The 24,531-nt window shown below is 40.0% G+C and overlaps 1 protein-coding gene across 2 annotated transcripts in view; it reads right to left on the reverse strand.

Annotated features, from left to right (window-relative positions):
- Positions 1-24,531, reverse strand: part of cyth3b (cytohesin 3b) — a 42,661-nt gene that overhangs the window by 4,691 nt on the left and 13,439 nt on the right. The window contains exons 1-12 of one of the 2 annotated variants that reach the window (XM_038700163.1): positions 22,071-22,329; positions 12,246-12,328; positions 11,626-11,690; positions 10,570-10,636; positions 10,296-10,414; positions 9,773-9,853; positions 9,098-9,210; positions 6,252-6,400; positions 5,661-5,772; positions 2,239-2,315; positions 642-713; positions 298-452 (exon numbers count right to left, since the gene is read on the reverse strand). In XM_038700163.1, the coding sequence (XP_038556091.1) occupies positions 298-452; positions 642-713; positions 2,239-2,315; positions 5,661-5,772; positions 6,252-6,400; positions 9,098-9,210; positions 9,773-9,853; positions 10,296-10,414; positions 10,570-10,636; positions 11,626-11,690; positions 12,246-12,328; positions 22,071-22,113 (1,136 nt within the window). In that variant the 5' untranslated portion in view covers positions 22,114-22,329. Of the gene's footprint in view, positions 1-297; positions 453-641; positions 714-2,238; positions 2,316-5,660; positions 5,773-6,251; positions 6,401-9,097; positions 9,211-9,772; positions 9,854-10,295; positions 10,415-10,569; positions 10,637-11,625; positions 11,691-12,245; positions 12,329-22,070; positions 22,330-24,531 lie in introns of those variants that run through there. The other variant, XM_038700168.1, reaches the window with a different exon arrangement.

Here is a 24,531-nt window from a genome sequence, read left to right on the forward strand (position 1 = left end):
CACTCTCATGTCTGTCTGTTAAATATATGTCTCTGGCTTAGCCTAAAGACTGAAACAGAGAGAAACAGCTAGCCTCTGTCCAAAGGCAACACAACCCACCTATCAGCACCTTTCAAGCTCACTAATTAAAACATTATATCTTGTTTATTTAATTCATACAATAGTTTGAATAGTTTTTTTATGTCGCCAAACTCAGTAACTTCATGTCATCACTGTGAGGTTTCCAGACTGCACATGGAGACTTGAAATGAATAAACCTCACCTTTGATTTAATTGTGTATTTGTGAGGAGTCTTACTTGATAGATTTTATCCACTCCTCTTTCTCTTCCGGTGTGGGCGCCGATATCCTGTACACCACATGGTTGCCCTCAACCACACGCCCATCTGCCTCCGTCTTGCAGGCTTTAATCACCTGGCCTTTGTGATTGGGGTTATAGAGCTCAAAACAGTTCTGGAGAACAGACAAAGAGCAGGGCATCAATAATTTGCTACGACTGTGAGAAAATTAGACTTGACTGCACACTCATCAAAAAAAAAAAAATTCTTATAATTAACAATTATCCAATAAACACAGTAACAGAGGAGAAAAGAAACTTCACAGATAATTTAAGGGTGAGGTCTCTAACGAGGAAACACTCACAGGTTTCCTGGGCTCCTCCACCTCCCTGATGCTGAGATTCTCAAGCGGGATGATCCCACGAGGCTCTTTGTCCTAAAGGAGAGGCGGATGAGAAGGAGGGAGAAAAACAACCAAGTAATTACAAAGAGAGGGAGAGCGGGAGAGGGATGACGAAGTAAGAAGCAAGCAAAAAAGAAATAATATAGATCAGAAAAGTAGCAAAGAGGCAAAAAAGAAGTGTTCAAGAATCCTATAAAATGAAGAAGAGAAGAGTGAGGTAGGGAAGAAAGGATAAATCCTCTGTGCCAGCATGGAAATCAACCTTGCCCCCCCCTTTTTTTTAACAGAGCAGATAATGCGTGTGTGTGGAGCTGTCAGACCAGAGGACGGGACATAATGATAGTGTCCTGAAGGATAATACCAGGGTAGAAAGAGGACAGTGCTGATGCAGCAGCTAGCAGGGACACAAGCACTGATAAAAATCTCCAACGGCGAACATAAACTTGTTCTTACAAAAAGTGACAGATGAATGAACACTCTTCATTGCCACACAGGGCTGACCCAAGCCTTTTGTGACATTATTACATTATTGTTTTAAATGATGTATTAATTGAGAAAGGTACGTTTGTTTTATACTCCAGCCTGCCCCTTACTAGCAGCAAAATCCCTGGAGTGTGGCTGGCCTTCTGAAGGCAGGACAAAATCATTTGTTTTTATTGCACTTTGTCCATTAGTATAATATTTTGTTGGTGACACATCAAAATTGAGAAACAAACACCGTGATTACTTGATAGGTGCCGCAGGATGTCATTGTTTATTATCAACTGTTCAGCTCTGTTTACCAGCACTGTACCCCGCAGGTACCCAGTATTTTCAGTTCAGATTACAAACATTACATTTGTATTTCTTGTTACAACATGACATTTCATGCAGTTCCTCTTATTTGAAATGACTATGAATGTATATGAATACTTTTTTTGGGGCAGAGTCTCTGTAGGTTCTCTGTTGTTTTCCCATTGGCATTTTCAGGCCAAAATGGCGGAAGCGCCTTCTAGCATCTAGTGTTTTGCCTCTTTGCTCCTTTACTCTTTACCTTGTACAACTATGACCTGGATGACTGAGAGTCTTCACAGCTAAGATTAGCACAGTGTACCTGGAGAACAAGTTATCAAACTGAGTTAGCTCAGTTTGATAACTGAAGTGCAATTAGAGAAAATTTGCTAACATTAGTCACCAGATGTTACTGGTCATACCAAACCAAGTTAGGCTGTAGCAGCATAACCCCTGTACCAACCCATGCACTGAATTTGTTTGTAACTTCTCATTTGTAAGAAGTTAAAAAAATGTAAATCATAAACAATATTTGTATCAGTGCTAGAAGTACACAACACCATTCACGCTGTTACATATTTAAGATCTGCTTCCAAATATCACCTTCAAACTCCAAAATGTGTTCTTCATATAATCCCAGAATTTGTTATGGCACCCCCAAATTCCTAAATGTCCACCCAACTGGAAATCACACACATTTCAGTATGTGTATATTCCTCAAGTCAGCAATATACATGCTTGCAAAAAAGGCACTTTACTGAACAAAAGATCACAGTATGACACTCACTGTTGTGTATTCGAAGTAGTAGAGGCAGTTGTCTGTCAGGATGAACCACCTCCTCTTCCAGGTTTTCACTCGGCCCCCTGACAGGAATAGGAACAGTAGACAGGAAGTGACACAAAGACCCGTCAGGAAAAAGAGCAGGGATGTGACACTCAATAATGAAGCCAACCCACATCCACTCCGTTTTCTTATTCATTTATACTTAAACATTTTATAGATATTATAAAGTAGTACTGTATGAATATTTATCAGCAAACTCAAAACTCTTACTGTTAAAAATCATAATTTAGGCACCATGGATTTTGTTCATTAGTTCACTTTTGTAATTCAATTTCAAGAATTCAAGAAAGGCTGTTTGTCATCAACCACATGATCATGCCATGTGACAATTAGACACATACATTAATACTTAACATACATAAAATGCAGTACATGCCACTGAAAATTCAAAAGGTTAATTTGTCTGATCTGAAAGGAAAGATCTGCACCTCTCCCAGGTGTTGTTGTAAACTAAGTGCTTCAGGTTAAAGCAGTATTGCGTCCACTGTGGTTACGTGTGGACACGTGAAAAAGAGAAAATTCACTTTGACTTCCTGAAATATGCAGGCAAGCCAAGTTTGAGGAAAACTGGAGCAAGCCGAGCATGTGATTACAAATCAACCACCACTATCTCTCCTATACCTCCAAGCTTAGTTAAGTGATGACTCGCGCAACTGCTAAATTATTACTGACTCTGCCTATTCATTTTTAAAGGCAACGGGATAAAACCTCATTGGCTCTCAGGAGAGGGGAGCAAGCAGCTCTTGATATGAACCTAAAGTGACACCTAAAGCACCCCTGAAGGAACACACATGTAGACGCAGACATTTAAGCAAAAAAAGAAAACCTAACACACACACAAACCCCAGAGCAAGTGCACCACCTCACGTGTCAACTTGTGCAAACTACATCCAAAAGCAAAGACAGAGAGCGAGCACAAATATCCAACATGTTGGTTTAAAGCAGAATTCAGCCTGTGATTGCACAGCAAAGTGTTGGAGGAAAACCCCACTTGCATTGAAAACGTTACATAAGTAAAAATATGTAAGTATAATCAGGGAAATGTACTTAAAGTAATGTCAAAGTACTCAATACAGACAAATATTCCATGTGATCATTAGATTATTGCATATTATATCATTAGATTAATGTAAAAGCATGTACGTTTGTTATGGTGGAGCTCATTTTTAACTATTTTGTATCAGACTGCAGCTAATGATTATCTTTATTGTTGACTAATCTGCTGATTATTCTCTCTGTTAATCGATTGACTGTTTGGTTTTTAAAAGTCTGAAAATACTGTCACAATTACCTTAATAACTGTCCAACCAACAGCACAAAATTCAATATTATTACAAGAAATGAAATAATAAAAGGGCAAAGCAGCAAACCTTCACATTTGAGAAGTTGGAACCATGAAATGTTTGGCATCTTTGGTAAAATAATGACTTAGATTATCAACATTTTCTGTCAGTTAATTAATCAGTCAATTAAATCACCTGTATTTGTATGTACTCTTGGGTGGTTTTATTTATAACTAAACAGCATGTTTTATAAGTTCTTCATGTGTTTTGTATGCAAAAATATCAAATAAATGTAGTGGACTGTATTTCTCTCTCAATTATAGTGGAGCAGAACTAGAAGGTGGCATGAAAAGAAAAGGTTCAAGTACAAGTCTCTCTAATTTGTACTTAGTACATCATTTGAGTACATGTACTTTGTTACATACCACCACTGTGAGAAACGCACATTCAAATGCAAACCTGACTTTACACACACTTGCACAAAACATGAACGTGTTTGTGTGTGTGTGTGCTTTGACCCAACATTACTGATCAGTTCCTCACAACACTAACCATCCCTCACGGTCACAACACTTTTGGACTGTAGCATTTCCTGTTTCATGGTGTCTCACATGAGCCTACATGGGCCACACATGATTAAAAGAGCTCCGGGTTTCCTTACATCTCAATAGACTCTGGCTATTGAATTAGCGTGGCCAAATTTCCGCTCTGCGTAGGGAGAGATTTGCTAATTTTCCTTTACATCCTCCAGGGTTTATTTTTAGAGAGTTAAATTAGAAATATTATAGCGAGAACTGGTGCGGGAAATGGCTCCAGGGAGGAACCGTACTAGAATGTAATCATGTTAGATCTGTGAGCCGCAGTCGGGCTATTTGCATTGGTACCCTCTAGTTTGATGAGACTACAGAGACGTTACCATGAGTTAGAGGAATGTGCAGGTCACAGCCAGGTGTGTGTGTGTGTGTGTGTGTGTAAACACAGTAATAAACCTGATCACCAGCAGTGAGTTTGCCCTTTAACCTTTGACAAACAATATCCAGGCTCTTAAACGGTTTTATGCTCAATAATAAATCAACGTCTAACAACAATTGAAAGTGTTGAAAACGGGACTTAAACGAAAGGTGATGAGATGCTGTGTACGTGCATAAAGACTGCCGGAGCTGCAGGAGGAAATGTCGTAAATGTAGTGTGAACTGCAGAGCGAGGGAGCAAATCGAAAACATATGTACACAAACAGGAACAAATGGCAAAACAGAGTGAGACCAAAATACTGTATTACCTCACTGGGGAAGCATACAACCCCATTCAGTCCCTGGCACACACACGCACACATTGAACAAATAATTACAGTGCGTGTTCCTTCCAAACTACATTAAGATGATTTTCACAAGTCTGGGTCCAGATGTGTGAACAATGCGCACACACACAAAGAACATGCCTGCACCATTTCTCACACATAAAATATTTTTTAACAAGAACTGATTGTGCCTTGAGAATGCAAACTTCCGACCATGTGTCGACATGGTTTTCTCCTAGCCTAGTGTGATGCAGTGAAGTGAAAATGAAATGTGCAGTATGTATCCATGTTTTCTTGATGAGTATTATTCTCAGGGTTGTGGGTGATGAGTGGGCCCCAGCTCCTCTTGAATAAATCTTCTTTAATCACTACCGTCGTTACAATAAAATACTGAAAACGTCACTCTCAAGGTTCACGTCTGACTGTTTACTCTGCTCAGTTACTGTTACACTCACAAATATCACTAGCAAAACGACGGCAGGTAGGAAGTAAAACTTAATTTTACTTTAACCTTTATTGTGAACCTTTCTGATGTTTGATAACGATGTACATATGATTAATACATTAAAATATGGGTGCTGTAAAGAGCCACAGTCATAGGAATGAATTGCATCTTTCAGGGTATGTTCCACACATTAACATTACTTAATCTGTTGCACACTCTGTCCTCAACTTGGCACTCGGCTTTGAGTATAAAGCCACGGTTGTAGAGAGAAAAAGAGGGAGAAGCAAATAAAGTCATCCAGGATGTCGTGCATTTCCTCAGTAGGGGGATGTGCACTAACCTAATTTAAGCAGCCAGCCCTCCCTGTCTGGGTTGAAGAAGGTGTGCGTCAAGTCATTCCCATCATCCTCTGGGATCTTAAAGGGTTCGCTCTTGATGCTGTCGTATAGATTCTGCACGGGGGGGGGACAAAAAGAGGGAACATTATGGAAAAGCATTTGTTCACATTAACAGTCAGAGAGTGAGAGACAATCATTCATATCCCAATGACTGTGAGCTGGAAGAGTGTTTTTATACTAAAATGAAGCCAAGGGCACTTTGGTCCAGGCGTCAGTTGACAGTAGATCAACTTGTTTTATGTTTTTTTCTTTGAGAGATCATGGAAAGTCATCAGCATCGATATCAGCAGAAGATCTCACTCTGCGGAGCTGCAGACATCTCAATTTGTGAAGCATGACTGTGCTTTGTGGTGGAGAAATTCAAGTCTGTTTTCTCTTTGCGTGCTGACTCAAAACAAGGTATCTATTTACACTTTCAAAGATTAGTAAGTAATAGTAAGTAATATTCCCATATGTTTAGCTGACATAATGACTCTAATACACATTACACTGGATGCATTTTTCAAACATTACAAACTAAAAAAAGTTTTCACCCTGAGTAGCTCCTCTGGGAGGTCTCCCCCCTCATTGATCCCTCTGTTCATGGAAATGAAGCGCTCCACGGGGGGCTTGTCTCTGACGTTGGGATTGTGTAGGCTTGTGTTCAGCATAATGATGGCAAACGATAGGACATAGCAGGTGTCTGTGGAGGTAATTAAAGAGTGTCACTGAGAAACATAAAATACAGCACAAGCCCATGTCTCTGTGTGTGTGTAAGAACACGTTCTCTTGCTTGGGGTTTATGGAGTAGTGTGGAAAACATCGGCGTCACCAGGTCATTTTTCCGTGGCTAACGCCCCCGGATGTTTTGACTGTAACTAAACAACAACAACATCAAAATTATTTTCTGTATTAATTATGTGGAGTGGAGGTTACTGGCAATAATATTGCTACATTTAGTTTGAAGTTAACGTAACATGACTCCCCACCGTTACTCAGCGTGCCTGCATTTAGAGTGAGCAGGAGAAAAGAGAGGGAGAGAGCGCGCATTGCTCACAGTTTCAGGGCTTGTCATTAACTACTGACTTGTCTTCAGCAAAATTGTAATCAAAACATTTAGATATAAATGTCGTCGGTCAGCTTCTAGTCAATGTATTTTGCTATACAAACGGTTAACAGTCTGCTGCAAAGTAGCAAGAGAATAACATGACACACCTGACCACGACACAGACACCTGTCGCTCTCATTACTGTCTCTGTCCTCCTCGATCAGAGACACCTCTGGTCTGTCTCTCTGCTCCAGTTTCCATCTGAAGCGGCTGGGCTGCACTTTACCAGAGCTAATATTTGTGTGGACTTTTGGTAAGATTTCTGCCCGATCGCAACTGTTTTCAGTTTCGGTTTTGCACCTCTGATGAAGATCAGTGCGCTCGTCTCATCCAGTACAGTCCCAGAGGGGCTCTGTGTCTGTCATAGAGTCTAAAAGGGGTAGCCTACTAACATATCAGCAGAGCAATATCGCAGGGTAATGCACAGCAGAAAGGCAGGTAGATTTTGTAAAAATATTATGAGTTCATTCTCATGAGATTGCGATTTTATTCTCGTAATATTACACTTTTGTCTCAAATTATTTTTCTGCAAATGTCAGAAGACAAATATGTGGGAGAGATTTAGAATGTGCAGAAAGTTTTGAACCTGAGCAGAAAACACAGAAGCTATTAAGTTTATAACTGAATTAAAATTAATTAATTTATCATTGAGTTGAAAAGGTGCCACATGCACATGTAAAGAGGTCGTGCCTACATGTGTGTTGACTCAGCAGAGATGAAATAAAATGAGAAAAGTTCTACAGGAGGAACATATCTGACAGCATACAGAGAGCCTTACTTCATCATGTTAAGACTTTATTTTTATATTCTGAATTGTCACCTCATTTTTGTTTTTCCTTTTACAAAAATAAAGAATTTTCCTCAATAAATTACTGCAGAAAAACAAGATTTCCGGGCTGGACTAAGCCCCCGATGTTTCAAGAGCCTGGAAACTCCCCACTGGTGGAAAATATTAAAACAGCTGACCTTTTACATTTAGGGAATATGGCAGACTCTAGTCTAAAGGGGTACACAAAGTACATTTGTCCGATATGCAGAGTTGTCCAGGGATAACTCTAAACAAGTGAGTCTTGAGTCTCTTGCGGAAACTGGTGACCGACTCTGCTGTCCTGACATTGTCTGGGAGCTCGGTCCACCACTATGGTCCCCGGGAACACAGAAAAGAACATCTGTATATAACTTTATAAGGATAATTTACTAGTTTCTATTTACCACATTTAAAAGAAAATCCAAAACCTAAAACAAAATTTCCAACATTTTCTTGAACCAAAACTTTAGCTGATTTCCAAAGAGGCAATGGGCTGCACAGTGGGAGATATATCCATCAGTTATTATAATGGTATTGGGAGGACAACACAAATGGTTTGTGATTAAATAGACAGCCAGCTATCCATCAACAGATTTTCCCACCAGCAAATTTTAGGACTCTGTGTAATAAAAGGAGAGTTTAATCAACAAAGAGGCCCATATTCTGGGTCACACACACACACACACACACAGACACACACTCATGGCGCCCTCCAAGGCCATTCAGCAGTGAATTGTTTCCCCGCAGTCATGAACACACACATACAAATCCGTGATCCACTGCTCTTGTGACTCCACATCATAACTCCTGCTAACCATCCTCCACCTCATCCATCCACACACCAACCACCCCAAGTCAACAGCCCCTGCACTGTAAATTTATGACTCTGAGCGCACCGGTCCTGAGAGATGACCAATAACTTTGTCTGGGTGTGTCACCACTGCACCACATCAATATTCACAACCTGAGCTGTCACCTGTGTCCTCCTCCACACTCGCTCGGTTAACACAGGAGCAGCAGGCGATGTGCAACGGGCCAAGACTGCACTAATGACCACTATTGACCCGTGATCAATTTCATTATCACTGCTGGAGACACAAATAGTGATTACACTGCGATTAGTGAGCAAGCTGCTAACTATTGTGGAAAACTGAGAAGACTGTCAGCCTGGTCAAGCTCAAAATATCTGGGAACAATTACATAAACCTCCATCAAATTCTATATTTATGCAGTTAGAAAGTAGTAGTTATTTTCTCCAGTGTTTTAGGAAAATCTACAGTGTTGTGGCCAAATTCTAAAGATTTATACAGCCCAAACAGGCCCAGCTGTCTGTGTGTGGGGGAAGACAGACAGTAAGAAGCATTGATCTGAAGCTGAGGTGGTCTGGCTGGCCCATGTTATCTGTCCTGGACTGTCTGGCTGTGTCTGACTCATATATCTTCTGCACTGTATTTGTGCATGTGGTGTGTGTGCATGTGGGCTACCTGTGGACTGGAAGACGCCAGGATTGCATTGGCAGTACCTGGAGGCAAATGCCTCCATCATACGATCAATCTTCTGGGCTTCGCCAGGAAGTCTGAAGCTCCACAGAAACTGCCTACAAAAGCAGGAACAGAGATGGCAGATCATGATATATTGATGGAAATGTAAAGAATAGCATATGGAGGATGTTCACTGTAAATTACAAACCCCTTTTTACATTATTATTAAGAAAGGACAGAACCTATGGAATAAATTAAGACAGCCTCGCTGAGAAGGTTTTTGGTTTTAGAAAAACACAAACAATAATAAAGAGAGTCACCGATCTGAGTAATTTGGCAACGAGAACTCTCTTTACTGACTCTTGAACAAGAGACTCAGAACAAAACAGTTTCATGATGAACAGTGCCATGTTCGTGTCATATACTTACCCATAACTACCCATTTCCGATTTGTAAATAGAGTTCACATAAACATCTAAATCAAAATTACGACTGGAAAACTCTTATGAAAGCTCAAAATATTCAATGCTTAATAATACAGAAGTGTCTGAAAAAGTGAACTGACTTGGATGCCTCGCAATAGCCAAAGTCCGTTAAACGGTTAAAACAAATTTAACTTGGATCATATTTAATCTCCTCACTAGTTCTTGTGGGATTACACCCATGCCGTTAACTCACCTTAAGGCTTGCACGAGGTTGAGGTCTGCAAACTCATGAAGCTCGACAAAGGCCTGGAGGACCTTGATATTAAAATCATCCCTGGAGGAGCAGAGGATTTGTCACACATGTTTAACCATTTACACTCTTCAAACAGAAACAGAAGAAACTGACACTACATAGTTAATCTGGGATTCATTTTGGAAAAAAGCACTGCAGTGACAAATTCATACATTTCGGGGGTCAAGGTAGACAGTAAAATTCTGCAGCCACAGTCACAGCAGATCAGAACAGAAAGCCACTGTGTCGGCTGAAATCCCTGTTGTTTTGACAGTCCCATTACCATTGATTTCCCTTCGATAAGAACCACATGTCTGCTCAGTTATTTTACTAGCACGGCCTCCCGTCACTGCTTTGCTCCATAAATCCAGACTACCAATTTCCTGGGGCTTTATGCCCTCGTCTGAGTGCATGCAGTGCAGATCTGACAAAGAGATAGGGAGAGGAAAAAGAAAAGTGGAAGAAAAACAGAAGGAAAACTCACCGTTCCCCTAAGTAGTCCCCGATGACTGTTTTGTTGAGCCCCTCGCCTTTGTAGAGAAACTGTGCAATGTCCTCTGGGGTGTTCTGGAGAAGATCGTTCTCCAAAAGAAACTGGATCCCCTGTTCAAAAAAAAGGAAAGCGCATACTTGCACTTCAATTACATATTTTGGTCTGTTTTAACTGATGGATGGCTCTGAGAAATTTTCAATCAGATCATAGAATTGTAATTCAGCTGCAACAGTGTTACTGATCAGTTTAAAGGTAGAGGCCTGACCTTTTTCGGGTCCATGTTGAACTTCTTCCTCCCCATGGCGATCTGTTTGTTTCTTTGCGTGGTTTTGCTGCAGTAAAACAAACACAGAAACATCTGTCATGTGACAGTTAAGGGTGTGGTGTTGTCAGCATGCTGCTGGTGTTTGTTCAGTAGATCAGTTTTGGATGGGTTCATCCAGGTCCGGCCTGACTTTGTTGATTTAGTCCTCTGTTAGTGTACAGTGGGTTTAAACTGACCAAATGGGAAATACGCTAAACGTGGCTGCAGAACGTGCATCCAGTCAGTTTAACCCACCCTGCAGCCAATATTTCCCATTTAAATGTCACTCTTCTTCAAAACACATTTTGCAAGCACCCCACAGGGAAATCTCCAACTTTGTGTCTGTGCATGCTCCCTACGCTTCCTGTGTGCCCAAAATAGCACAAGCCCCTTTTCTAGCTACACCTGAGACAAACACACACACACAGCCTGACACGCAGCCTCACTCCACCTCATCAACCGATGGAATGAAAGCCTCTCAATATAGACTGTTTGGTTAATGTTTAGTCAAGGGACTGTCCCATTTCACTCTACCAACAAAGGGGATTAACACTCACACACACCGACAGTTGTGAGGCTCACAGCGGAAACAACTACATGGCTTTGAGGAGCAGAGGAGGCAAAAGAAAGAATTCTGAAACGATTTATCAATTAATCAATAAGTGAATTGACTTTTATCAACAACAATTTTGATAATTAGTGAATAGGTTAAGACATGCAAACATGCCAAACATTTGCTGGTTCCAGACGATATAAATACGAGAACAGGCAAATGTTGTATCAGTACAAATTAATTTTCTTTGGGTTTTAGACGGACAAAACAAGCAACATGAAGAAATTACCACTGGGAAATGGTGATGGGTGTTTTTCACGATTTTCGGACATTTGACTAAGCATTTGAGAGCATCAATGATTAGTTCATTCATTATTAGTCTGCAACTATTTTGATAATTTTAAAATAACTTTCTTAAAAGTTAGTATTTTATTTTCTGCTCAACTCTTTACTAAAGAACTTACCTCTCCCCTACACAGGTTAGCTGCTCGATCTCAGTCATCACCTCTGCAATCTCAAACTTCAGCCGCTGCAGAGAAGACAACAGCAAAAGAAATCAGTCGCTCATTTCATCTATTTGAGTTTGCGTTTCATTTATTCTAATAAAAAGACAGACAGGGGGAGGACAACATGGACCCAGCTGCAGCTCTGAAGTCAGTAATTAAATATTGTCCAGGAGGTTAATTTGACACTTATATACTATTTAATATCAGAGGGCATCCTAATGACATGTTTCCTTATAGTTAGGTCTGTGTGATATGGTGAAAATCAATATTTCAATCTTAACTGGATCATCTTAATAGGACAGTTTTGCCATGGCAATGGAAAGCAATTAAAAGCAGTACTTTTCATATATAACAGGACATATTACAATATAGCAACTGCATGCAAAAATCTCGTAAAATAATTTCACTAATGTTTAATGCTAATATGCAACATTGTTCATTAAATGAGTCTTCATTCACAATTTGCTCAGAATGATTAATTTATAACGATTTGATCATATTTCTCAGCCCTACTTTGACGGATAATACTTTTAATTTAAAAGTCGATTTAAAAAAATCAGCTTCAGACTGTTACTCACTTCAATATCATCCAGAAGCTCTTTTTTCCTGCGCCGTATGTTTGACAGCTCATCTCTTTCCTCCAAAGACAAGTCCTCGGGGACTGGAAAATACAGATAGATGAGAATATTATAGATAGAGAGAGGGAGAGGGAGGGACAGGGTTATGAGGATGGATTAAATGAATTCACCTTCCGACCAGCCAGTCAGAGTCACAGGGATTAAGCCTGACAGCACATATCTGTTCAATGAATCCATCCCAAAGACATTACTCATGACCTAAATGAATACACTAACAGACAAGACTTCATTCTATCTCAGATATGTTTGTCCCATGGCAGATTGAATTACCCACTCATCCAACACATGAAGCATTTACCCAATTCTCTAACAAACAGTTAACACTTGGGACAGTTAGGAGTGAGTACGTACAACCTATCAATACTTTAACTGGAGCAGAGTTTGGAAAAACATTAAATATCATAGAACATATTCTACTACTCGCATTTTGTACCATATGAAGTTGTTGGCATGTCTGTAGTGTGAGTTATGCTCCAATAGTTCTACTGGAACAAATTAAGTCTATGGATACTAGTAGTAAACATGTGTGTCTGATATTATAGGTTAAAATGGTCCCACTCCTAAATGACGGGTTTTTGCTTAATCTATCACAGTCAAAATGAAAGCAGTGTATCTCACAGGTGTCTGCAATTGGCAGCTTTCTTTTACTGGAATAGCCCTCGTATGTTATCTCAAAGACATTGGTTCCTTTCATGGTTGAACATTATTTATTCGGTACAAGGGCTACCAGAAAATATGCGGCAAAGGCATAAAGTTTTGGTTCAAAGTTGCTGATGAAAATGCAATAACGGATTATTTTAGGCCACTTGGGATCAGCGGAAATAAGGTGTGAACACAGTACTGACATCACCTTGAAAGTTTAAAAGATTAACTTTTTAGCAAACAGCTGCTTCTTTACATATCCAACAGACAGAGAGCAACACTAGCATTTGTTTGTGTCCAACATTCACTCTCTTTTAGCTCCGTTTTTAGCTGGACAGCTAAACAATGAGCAGAAACTCAATACTAAGCTCCGCTAAGCCAAGGGGGACCAGAGGTTCAAGAGATAATTCTCTGTAGATTCATCACTACATCGACCCGTTTCACATTGTCACATTGTCATTTGATACACTGTTATTATAAAATTTCAATTATAGCTGCTTTAGGTATACAAAATGTCTGGATGATAAATGTGCGTGCAGGTAGAAAATGCATATACTGAAGGCACTGCCATTTTCTTGTAACCAAAGGACAGGGAGGAATTGTTCTTCTGTTTGTTTATATCTCATGTAGTTAATTCATTCCTTCATTTAAAAAGTGTAATTTCCCACCTTTGTACAGTACCTCTTTGCATTATATACAATGTTATGCACTTATAAAACAAAGCAGGTGCCACAAATGAGGAAGAAGTTTGTGTTGAGAATCTTCTTTCAAACCAAATTAAAACCACACAAACGTCCCTGTTGAAAAGCAGATCACTTCCATAAATAACATCCTGTGGGTTTGACACATTCACACACACACACACACACACACACAGACCACTGAGCATCTGGCGATGGCCTGCCCCTTCAAATATTGGCTCTCTGACAGTCAACTCTTGTCGAGCCTTCATTTGTGGTAATTAACACTGCAGAGAGAGAGAGAGAGCGGCACATCACGCAACATGCATGTTTTACTGCGCGAGCACACAAACACTGTATACACAGGTGAGTACACACTATACATGCCATGCATAATGTAGAATTTGCACTTCACACACGTTTAAAAACATTTATTTTATTCTACTCTTTTGGTCCCCTAGAGTCCCCTACTTATCGTTCATTTAACCATGCCACGTCAACTTCTTCCACCCCAGACACCTCAGTGGACCTCCCCCTCTCTCCTCACACACACACATCAGAAAATACCAATCCATTTGAGAGTGGGCTGACAGGAAGTAGGTCAATTTCATATGGAGCTATAATAGATTGTGCTTCTCCTACGCTGTTTCTCTCTCTCTCTCTCACACACACACACACACACACACACACACTCTTTGTCCGCCTCCACCCCAGTGCTTGAAGTGGGGGTGAGAGCAGATCCAAATCCCACAACTGAATCATACCACTAAGTAGTTTTGCAATACAGACGTTTCCCCCCAACTGTTGTTTCTCCCTTGACTGTAAATAATGGAAAAAGAAAAGTAATGTTACTTCCTCTCCTACTATCTATTGTATCTCTCTCTCACACACTCTTCAAATCCTTCCATCTCCTCTGTCTTGCTCTGAAGACAAAGTGACAGAAGCAGCATGCACCATTAAGTTATAGGGCTTGAAGCTCATGTTATCACAGGCGAGCAGACAGTCAAGAGAGCAGGCATCCAGATGGGTGCAGATGGCTTTTTTAACTGTGTGATCATCTATCTCTCTCACACAGTGATGCTCACACAGTCTCTACCAACTTCTAGAGGAAACAAAATGGGCAGACAAGAGAGGAGAGTCTTTTACTAAATTTAAAAAGATATATAAAAAGGTAAAAAGAGGAAATGTTTTTAGATGATTATAGAAAGGTGCAAAGTGGGTTAGACGCTAATGAGGTATAAATACCATGTCTACCAAGCATTGTGCAATTGAATGATGACTCACCCTTAACTTGTCAAGATATCAAAAAATTATTTTACTGCCGTGACTGCAATGAAGATAATTGTGCAAATGCTCTTACGGGTTTTAAGACAGCTGCTGCTGATTTAATTAAATCCTATATTTATTGTAAAATGTTATATTATTATATTATATATATGTCAAGTAAAAAAAAATAATTTTAGGGGCGAGAGAGAGTTAATGGGACTGTGTAGATAGATGATTGAAGGGTATTGTTTTCCCCATACATTTTTCTTTTCCCTTTTATTCTTTTTTTTTTTGCTTTTTAAAAATCTTTTTTCCTTACTTTGTGTTCATCGTGATTTTTAAAGGCAATTTAGATACTATTAGACATGTATTTGCCGGGGACTTTATGAATCTACTCCACAGACTGGAGGAAAAGAACAGAAAGAACCAGGTAAGACCCGACACGAAAATTTGTTTCATCTTCTGTCTGAACAATCGACTGTAAGAAGTGGACGTAATCATCGTGGCGTCACCCGTTGGTTTGTGGACTGCCGTTTTGAAGCCTTGAGTTTAGTTGATAGAGCTTAAAACTAAATGTACTCACCAGAGAAAGTGAACAGCCAACTCCTAATAAGTTTTTTCAACGCCGCTGGTTAAATTTACACAGTGCCGTGGGTACGAGTCACTCTAGCCTGACTGACAGGTCACCATGGTAACAACTTGTCAACCATAGATAAGCCCGCACTGAAGCATACTCTGCTTTATGATCTATTTTCCTCTAAATAGGACCATAATTTACTAAACAAACATCATGTTGTATTGAAGCAGACTTGAAACTAGCGACTAGAGTCATTTTTCCATTATTTCTAATGGAGCCGAACTTCTTTTTGCAACAAAAAGAGTCGCTCCCTGCTGGCTGTTCGATAGAATGCAGGTTTAAGGGACTTCCACATTGGCTTCGCGTCTCAGACCGGAAGCTTTGCGCTTGGTCTGAACACACCTTTACTTTGCATTTGTATATAAAAAAAATTAATAACTGATACAAAGTTGCCCATTTTGCCTAGATGTTTAGATGTCCTTTCTAGTGATGGCAGTGTGACACTGAAGCTTCGATACGTGCTTCAAACCATGAACTACAATCCCATTGAACCACTGCTTCAAAGCTTGCTTTGGTGCGAAAAAAATCCTGTGACATATGACGTCCGAAGCAGCAATATCCAACCTATGCCATATTTCCCCAGCAAGCTCTCCTCAATAACACAATACACACATTCATCAATCTTTATTTGTATATTAATACAACATGATGTTCAGTCTTAATGTGTGCGCATCAAAGAATTTTCAAAGTAAATATACTTTAAATTTGAGGGTGATTAAAGCAAAGATGCTTCAGTACTAAAGATCTTTTCTACAAAAGTAAAGTAGTTTCACTGGTGCGTGCGTGTATGAAATTAAAGGCCTCCTGTCCACCAACAAGCCTGCCTAATTTGACTGCAGCTTTGCACTTCGCCAGGAGAGGCCACTGTAACTGAAGCTTCGAGTAATGAACCCATTTTCCAAACAACTGGCTCAAGTGGTTCAGTGCTTCACAAAAGCTTAATTTACCCATCACTAGCCCGGGCACGGAGTTTGCATGTTCTCCCCGTGTCCGCGTGTATTCTCCCCAGGTACTCCGGCTTCCTCCCACCATCCAAAGACATGCAGGCTAGGTTAACTGGTGTCTCTAAATTGTCCTTAGGCGTGAATGTGAGTGTGAGTGGTTGTCTGTCTATGTGTAGCCCTGCGATGGACTGGCGACCTGTCCAGGGTGTACCCCACCTTTCGCCCAATGTCAGCTGGGATTGGCTCTAGCCCCCCCGCGACCCTGTACACAGGATAAGCGGTTGACGATGGATGGATGGATGGATGGATAGTCCAGGCACTTTAGGCGGATTTATTGAAAGAAATGGAATATAATATACATAACTGCGTTTTCAGTGGTGTATAAAGACCTTACGTAATGAACCGTTATGTTTTTATTATCTTAGAATGAGCCATTTCTATCTACATACACCATGGTCCTCTTACATGGACGTCAACATGTTGCGCCGACATGTTTCTACAGTGGCCTGAATGGATGGCTCTTGGCAGAGCGTGTATTGTCACTACGTTGAATACGTATGAAGAAGAACAAGAAGAAAAAGTAATGTTAGGAGTAGTAGTAGCAGTCGACTGGTTTATTAGAAGTAATAAAAGAAGAGAAATTTGGACAAACGGAGGCCCACACGTATTATTTAGCGCAAGAGTTGACAGAGCGTGTCGCCATCGTAGCATCTCCTGCGTGTTCGGAAAGGGAGGGGCTGAGTGGTGACTGATGGTGCATTCATGTAGTGTCAGAATAACATTTAGTCTAATAGTCTTTTTTTCCTCCTTAAATCTTTATTGCAAAAAGAGAAATAGTGTACATGGGACATAAAGAAGTATAAAGAACTTTGATTTGTGCAAAAGCACTTAAAGCACATAAATATATTTTGTAATATGGTTAGAACGGTTAGTTTGCTGCGTGTTGTTTATATGTTTTGATAGTGGTAATCCAACACATCTTTGTAGTAGTGTCCATGTTGATTCCACATTCTTATTTAACAGCACATGAACACACTGAAGTCGGAGGAATGATTTTACAACTCAGGAAATGGGACCATCCGAGGAGCACATGAATGCACCGTGAATCACTGGTTGCATTTGCAACCCTCACCACTAGCTGTCACTAAAACTTACACACTGAACCTTTAAACAAATAGTTTGACATTTTGGGAAAGCTATTGGCCACCAAAGAGTTAGGCCGTCGCATGCCGGCAGTAGTTTTATATTTACCATAGAGACATAAGAGAGTGGTTTTCATTTATTCATCTAACTCTCAGCAAGAAAGCGAATTAGCAGATTTCCCAAAATGACAAAATATTAATTTAAAAGCTATACTGAAAGTTCTCAATATCAGCAACTGACAAAACAAAAAAACTTTAATTGCAGTACTTTAAGTACTTCTTATTCTTACATATTTTCATGACAACTGGGAAAGTCCTGCTGAGGAAGATTGTGTCAGGCGATTGAAAAAATAAAAAGTTGGTCACAAAAAAAACCATGTGCATACATTATTTTCACACATGCTGTATATGCAAATATGTTATTATGTATTTCTATAGGTTTTCACTTCAACGCAACATGAATTCATAATAAAGGACCTCTGTTGAAGGGCCTGTGGTGTTGAAGAGGATAACAAGAGAATAAAAAGTTGTAAAGAGGCAACTACTGTGTGTGAAAGAAACAAAGACACAAAAGGAGGTGCACAAAGCCAACCAGCAAAGAATGGAAAGAGTGATGTAGGAACAGATACCAACCCACTAGAAATCTTCACACTCTCTGCCTTCGTTGCTCTGTTTCCCTGGCTTCAGTTAAGTAGCCTTATAAAGCAGTAATTGTGGAGCAAAGAGACCCTGCAGGCAACCTACGTCTGTAATGCACAAAAAAGTCCTCCATCCCTCCTACACAGTCTGAAAGAGCTCGCCTAGACCAGAGAATAGGACGGATTGTCCGAAGAGAATCTTTTGGGTAACAATTTCCTCACTGTGTTTGTGTTTTGTTGCATGTAGAAAACGCAGAGTAATCTGATATCATTGTGAGGACACTACTACTGTACAGCCAAGACTGGACATCTGATGCATTATGCATGAAAGTCTAGGAATCTGTGAGTGTGTGTTTATGTGTGTATGTGTTCCCGAAGAGAGGAGCCCAACTGAAAAAAAAAATCCATATTAGGTTATATACAAACGCTCCATGGCTAACCCCCAGCACGGCCACATAGATTACCAATGCCACTCAGCCTTTTCACATTATGACTTAGGGGGCCAGTAACAATCAATACATCATCATAATAGTTCAAACTTGCATGCTTAGCCTTTTTATCCCCGCCAGTCTGAAAGCATGCAGGAATGAGTAACTGCCACTGTGCTCAAGTCTTCTCAGACACACACGTGGTCCAGACTTGTTTTAAAGAAAAGGTCACTGAGTTAGTACCCTCTCCTTTCCAATCTCATAATCACTTCTAGGTCTCTTGTCCTGGTCAACCGTGACCAGCCGGGTCAACACCACCTCCGGGGGGTCAATGGCGTCACTAGCAGGGTTCAACTATGATCAATGGTAGCATTTGCCAATTGTATGCTACAAGTACAAATTGCCTAGATATAAACAAGGGATTTACAGGAAATGATGCTTGCATATACTTGTGTTACTGTTCACTGATCACTGTCTGTATGTCTGTATCACAGCTATATCTGTTACTGCTAATGCGGCTTTACATTAAAACTGTTCAACTGGCAAGCTACACAGTGTCTTTTATTGTGAAGCAGCCACAGCAAATGCGATATATTTTTGTTGCTGAGCATAGTGCTGATTCGGCTTGGTTCAATGTTGGAATTATTACCATATTTCCAATTAAGACGTGTGCGTTTGATTCTGTTTATCGGTTCCTAACTTTTTGCATATTTCAGTAGTGCTCCCGATTGAACTGCAGTCCATAAAAGTTGCACTTATTTGCCAGGACCTGACACACAAATCTAACGTCACTTCATTTGTTACACAGTACGTCAACAAAGCATGTGAGAAGAGAGTACTTCTGTTAACATTCCTGGACCATGGCAAATGGTCAATAGTTTGGCTTAGGTTGACTATAAAAAGATAACGACACAGCAAAATGCAAGACCTGCAGTAAGTATATTTAGTGCAAAGGAGGAAGCAACTCCAATATGACAAAACATTTTCTTCATCACGTTTAAATCTTATGGGAGGCACCGTGTTTAATAGTTTGCGGTCTTCCAGCTACAAAGACACCCCAGATCCGGCTAACGCTAAGGGTAGCAAAGTCTCAAGCTCAGGTACAAAACACAGATGAGTTGACATTAACCCAGATAAACAAATGATGTCTACAAATTATTCCAATATATGTTTTTCTTAGATACGAGTCCCAAGAGACACCCCTCTAGTACAGGAACACCTTTCACTTTAGCCATGAAGGGGACGATGAGCAAGGAGAAAGTGGATGAGAGATGTCACAGAGCAGTGAGAAGATTTGTGGTGAAGAGTTTGGAATCAGAACAGAGATTCCATAAGAACAGGATTCAATGAGTAGAATCTGAATCGATAAAATTGAAACAATAACCGAACCTAGTGCAAATGTGTCTATAGAACAAGATGAGGTCATCTTTGGAAATTATTATCAGGGGATCAATTTTAAATATTGTAGAGAGTAATGGAACAGGAAGGGACAGCGAAAATGTGCTGTTAGATATAGAGCTGCAGGTGACAGGCTTTACTGTGCTTTGTACGAACCAGGAAACCCTCAACAAGTCAGCGGTAAAACAACAAACATTTACTGTTACTGCTGATTATTGACTTTCTTCTTTTTAAAACAAAAATGCACAGAAGCTCAGTTTGTCTGGCTGCACTGTAAACCAATACATAAGTTACTACTCGTCTATTCAACCAGGACTGAAATCTCGTAAAAAGCCTTTGAAAAGGATGAACACTTAATCAAATCACCCTTTAGTCTCACAGTATTCAGGTCGCCATCAGTTCAGGTCACAGATGGTATATAATTAGGTATCAATCCCATGACTACATAATAACTGTAACTTATGACTTGCCCTGCTCTAGACAGTCATAGGGGTCATAAAAAGGAAAACAGAGATCACATGCAAATTATTCACACTGCCGACAACAGAGGCTATGTTTCAGGTCTACTCATGATGCAAGCTTAAATGATCTCAATGGCATTCTTTGTTGGAGTCAGTGATCGCTGTCTCAGTTACTGTAAACTATTAATATTTGTTTTTAACATGGTGTCTGTAGCAGTGCTGACCCACGTGATAGAGCTGCTGCCTGATCTATGGATGAATCTTTGGACCGCAAGCAACTGATAAAAACTACTTAGGGTCTTGAATTATACATTACTGCCCTGTTCCTCATTCCAGTCCACTGTCCTTAGTCCTGAGACCTGTTCACCGTCTGATGCGTCTCGAGATACTGGAGAGATTGGGATCTGACTCACGTGACAGATGTGCCTTTACCAGCAGATCACAAAGTCAAATGACTAAACGCCTTTGACAGTCACGCCTTTCCAATATCCTTGACACAAGGACAGTGGAGAGAATGGTTTTGCATACCAATAGCCTACCCATGTTATACTGGGTGATTTTTCTGAATCTTTCTGGTCATCTTGGAGAGTCATCAAACTAGCATGAGAGAGTGTATGTAGGCTAATCCATAAGAGTGAATCTTTAGTCATCCTTATGTTTTGATTAAGTGCAATTTTATTAATCTTGCATGTTTCAAAATCTCTACAGCCAAAAGGTATGACTTCTACACCGAAACTGTGAGCTTTTAATTGACACGTCTGGATGTGGGTGCTCACACTGAATTAATATTTGATTTAATGAACATTCATTCAGTACTCACTTCCTCAAACTGAAGATCAAGCTACATCCAATATTGAAGCCTATTTCTAAAACCAATTTCACTTTATGTTGCAATTGTGCAAAAAGAGCTACATTCATGAAATCAAACCCAGAATAAAACAATACAACAACATATAATTTCTGATCAATCTAAATGAAAAAACACTTGCTGTAAAAAAACAGTTGCTTTTAATGTTAACCAAGGAGGATCTGTGGTTAATGAGCTACCTACAGTAAAACTAAGTTTTCAAAATCTAAAAAGTGACAATCCCAGCCAAAATGATGACAGAATCAGCAAACAGAGCCAGTCAAACACTTCCTGATTTTCACCAAGCTTGCTGAGAAACAATAGATGGGATGTTTAGTGTGATTAAGGCCACTGGGCTGGTCTTCCCGTAACAATAGCAACCCGTAAACATGAGGAGGGCAGAGGCCGTTCCCACCACACCGCAGGGCTAATTAGGGAGCACTTACACAAGTTCACCACACAGCCAACCCTAGATTGATTGAAGAAAGCCAGGTGAATGTGTCAGAGTTGCACTGACTACCAAAAAACCCCAAGAGGGCTCGTGTTCAAATTCACTTCAGTGTGTAAACTCTGTCCATGTAACACTGAGCTGCAGGTGAGCCTAAAACACCTACATCTGATTCAACAAAACTCTTTCCCAAGACAAAGCCATAGTCTTTTATTTCCTGAATAAAATACATACCACACCGGCTTTTCCTCTCCCCCATTCCCATGATGACTGACATGCCATCAGCTGAGGTGTCCTGTGGTGCGTGTCCTTATGATGGTCAATACTGTAAGTATCAGTATTGAGCTGACTGTTGCGGGAGTGTCACAGTTATACTGCTTTTAGCAGCTTGTTTCCCGCTCATGTATAAGCTGCAATTGTGGCTGGTAGGTGTGTAGTAATTGTTGTTCCCCTTTGGCGTTACTCCTCCTCACAGCTCTCAAGCAGGCAGACACACAGGGACATGCAAACACAGAAAAACACACACACACACACACACACACACACACACACACACACAAACAGCCTCTTGACAGTTCCTGCCTCTTGAAAGATGACAGTAGTGGTATGGAAATAGCCCACATTCCTCCTACTGCAACCGCCCAGTCTGGTCCAACCAGCTCTCTTTACACCTCCCACCTTCTTCAGTCTCATCCCTTCTTTTTATTTATTTCTGTGCTCTTACACTTCAATTCTCTCATTCTGTTCACACACACACACACACACACTGCAAAAACTAAAATCTTAGTAAGATTAATAATCTTAATTGAAGGGAAAATATACTTGTTTTTGTCTGACAAGATATTTCTTCTTATCAGGCGGCTTTTATGTTAGAGAATTTCACTTGTTTCAAGTTTTTTTGGCCTTAAGTAGCAAGTGAAATATTCTTGTTCTGTAGGCAGATAATTTTGCTTATTTTAAGTAATATTTCCCCAATTTTAATGCTTTTTTCCCCTTGTTTTTGAGAGCTCAGTTTTTGCAGTGCACCCGGAGAACCTCAACTCTAATGTCTGCCTTCCTACTGAAGAAATCAAACTGCCAAAACGCCCATTTTCACTTCATAAAAGGCTTCTGGATATTTAGTACAATGATGAAGGGGGTTTTGGCCTGCATATCACATCACATCAGCAGTGCTGAGGGTGCAGCAACAGCAGCACTCGTTTTAAATATAGTCCACTCACCTTAAGAGCATCAGCTACAACCTTTATGAGGCATGAGTAGCAGCCACTCTAATCCATAGTGCTTAGGTTACGGTCCACTTTACCAAAAACACTATTCCTTAGTGTTGCAAACATTAGATTTGCATATATGAGGGTACCCTTTTACTATCTTCCAAGAAGATAGTAAGTTCCAAGAACTTCCAAGAAGTTTTTCCTTCATGTTAACTGAGAATGATGATTGGGCTAGTTTCCCATTTGTATCGCAATGTTGGATATTATCATACTGATTTTTATGTCTTTATTTCTTCAGTAAAACAAATGTCCACAATGGAATTTCAAGCCCAGCCAAACCAAGCAACAGCTAGTTTCGGTTTACTCCCAAATGAAAAGCTTGGGTGCTCCATTTAACATCGACTATCACAATCTTTTCCTTTTCTCAGACAAACTTCTTGGTACTGCAGAGAGGTCAGTTGAGGTCTTTTGCTCCACTGTTGATTAAGAGTGCTACGGACTAAGATCAATAAAAGAGTCAACAGCCATGCTAGCAGCTCTGTGGGGTGCCCTGAGCTAAATGCTAACATCAGCATGTTAACATGCTCACAGAAACAAGGCTAACACGCTGATGTTAAGCAGGTATACTGTTTACCATGTGTATTATTGTAATTTAGCATGTTAATTAGCACTAAACACAGCTGATGGGAATATCATTATTTTTGCAGGAAGTTGGTCATAAGTAAGTAGTAAGTATTGGACCAAATTTAATTGTGACTGTACAAAAGTTTGTGCCAGTCCATTTAGTAGACGATTGAGATATTTTACAGGATAAGTGGGGTAAGTGAAAACTTTGACCTGCTAGCTGCTGAGCTAGAGGAAAAGTAATAGAATCAACAAAGTCATTAAACTTCATCCTCTGGGCACAACTGATCCAGCAGTTCCAAATTTCATGGCTGTTCTGTACAGTAGGGCGACAGCCAAAAACAAAAGAAGCTGAAAAGTTTCACCATCATCTGCAGAAATAGAGACAACAATTTCCTACGTGTCTCTGCGGGAAGGACTACAGGTGCAAAGTCTTTCAGCCTTGTAAACACATCTGATGTGAAAACCACACTGTTGACCTCGGATGCAATAGTAGTTAAAATATCTGATATAAGACATCATGAGTGCAAAAACAGCAATACCTAATTCTTAAATATATAATGGTCTGGACCTGCTCTTTATGAAAAGTGCATTGAGCTAACTATAATAGATGCTATATAAATATATTGAATAGATGAAAAATATTTGAAACTTCATCTTTGTATTGAAGAAACCCATGCTATATGTATACTTTTGTCACACAGTGTTCCAGAAAAGCCAGTCAAATGCGAAAAAGCGTTCTCTTTTATTATTTGTTCGCCCCAAAGAAATTACTTAATGTTTTCCAAGTCTGCCATGGTCACTTGTTGTAAGCTCTCATCACATAAGAGACATCCACACACTCCCTTTATGAAAATTAG

This window comes from Micropterus salmoides, unplaced genomic scaffold (genome assembly GCF_014851395.1).
Source record: "Micropterus salmoides isolate LMB-PRFRI ecotype aquatic unplaced genomic scaffold, ASM1485139v1 Ms_hic_scaffold_10, whole genome shotgun sequence".
NCBI classification, from domain to species: Eukaryota; Metazoa; Chordata; class Actinopteri; order Centrarchiformes; family Centrarchidae; genus Micropterus; species Micropterus salmoides.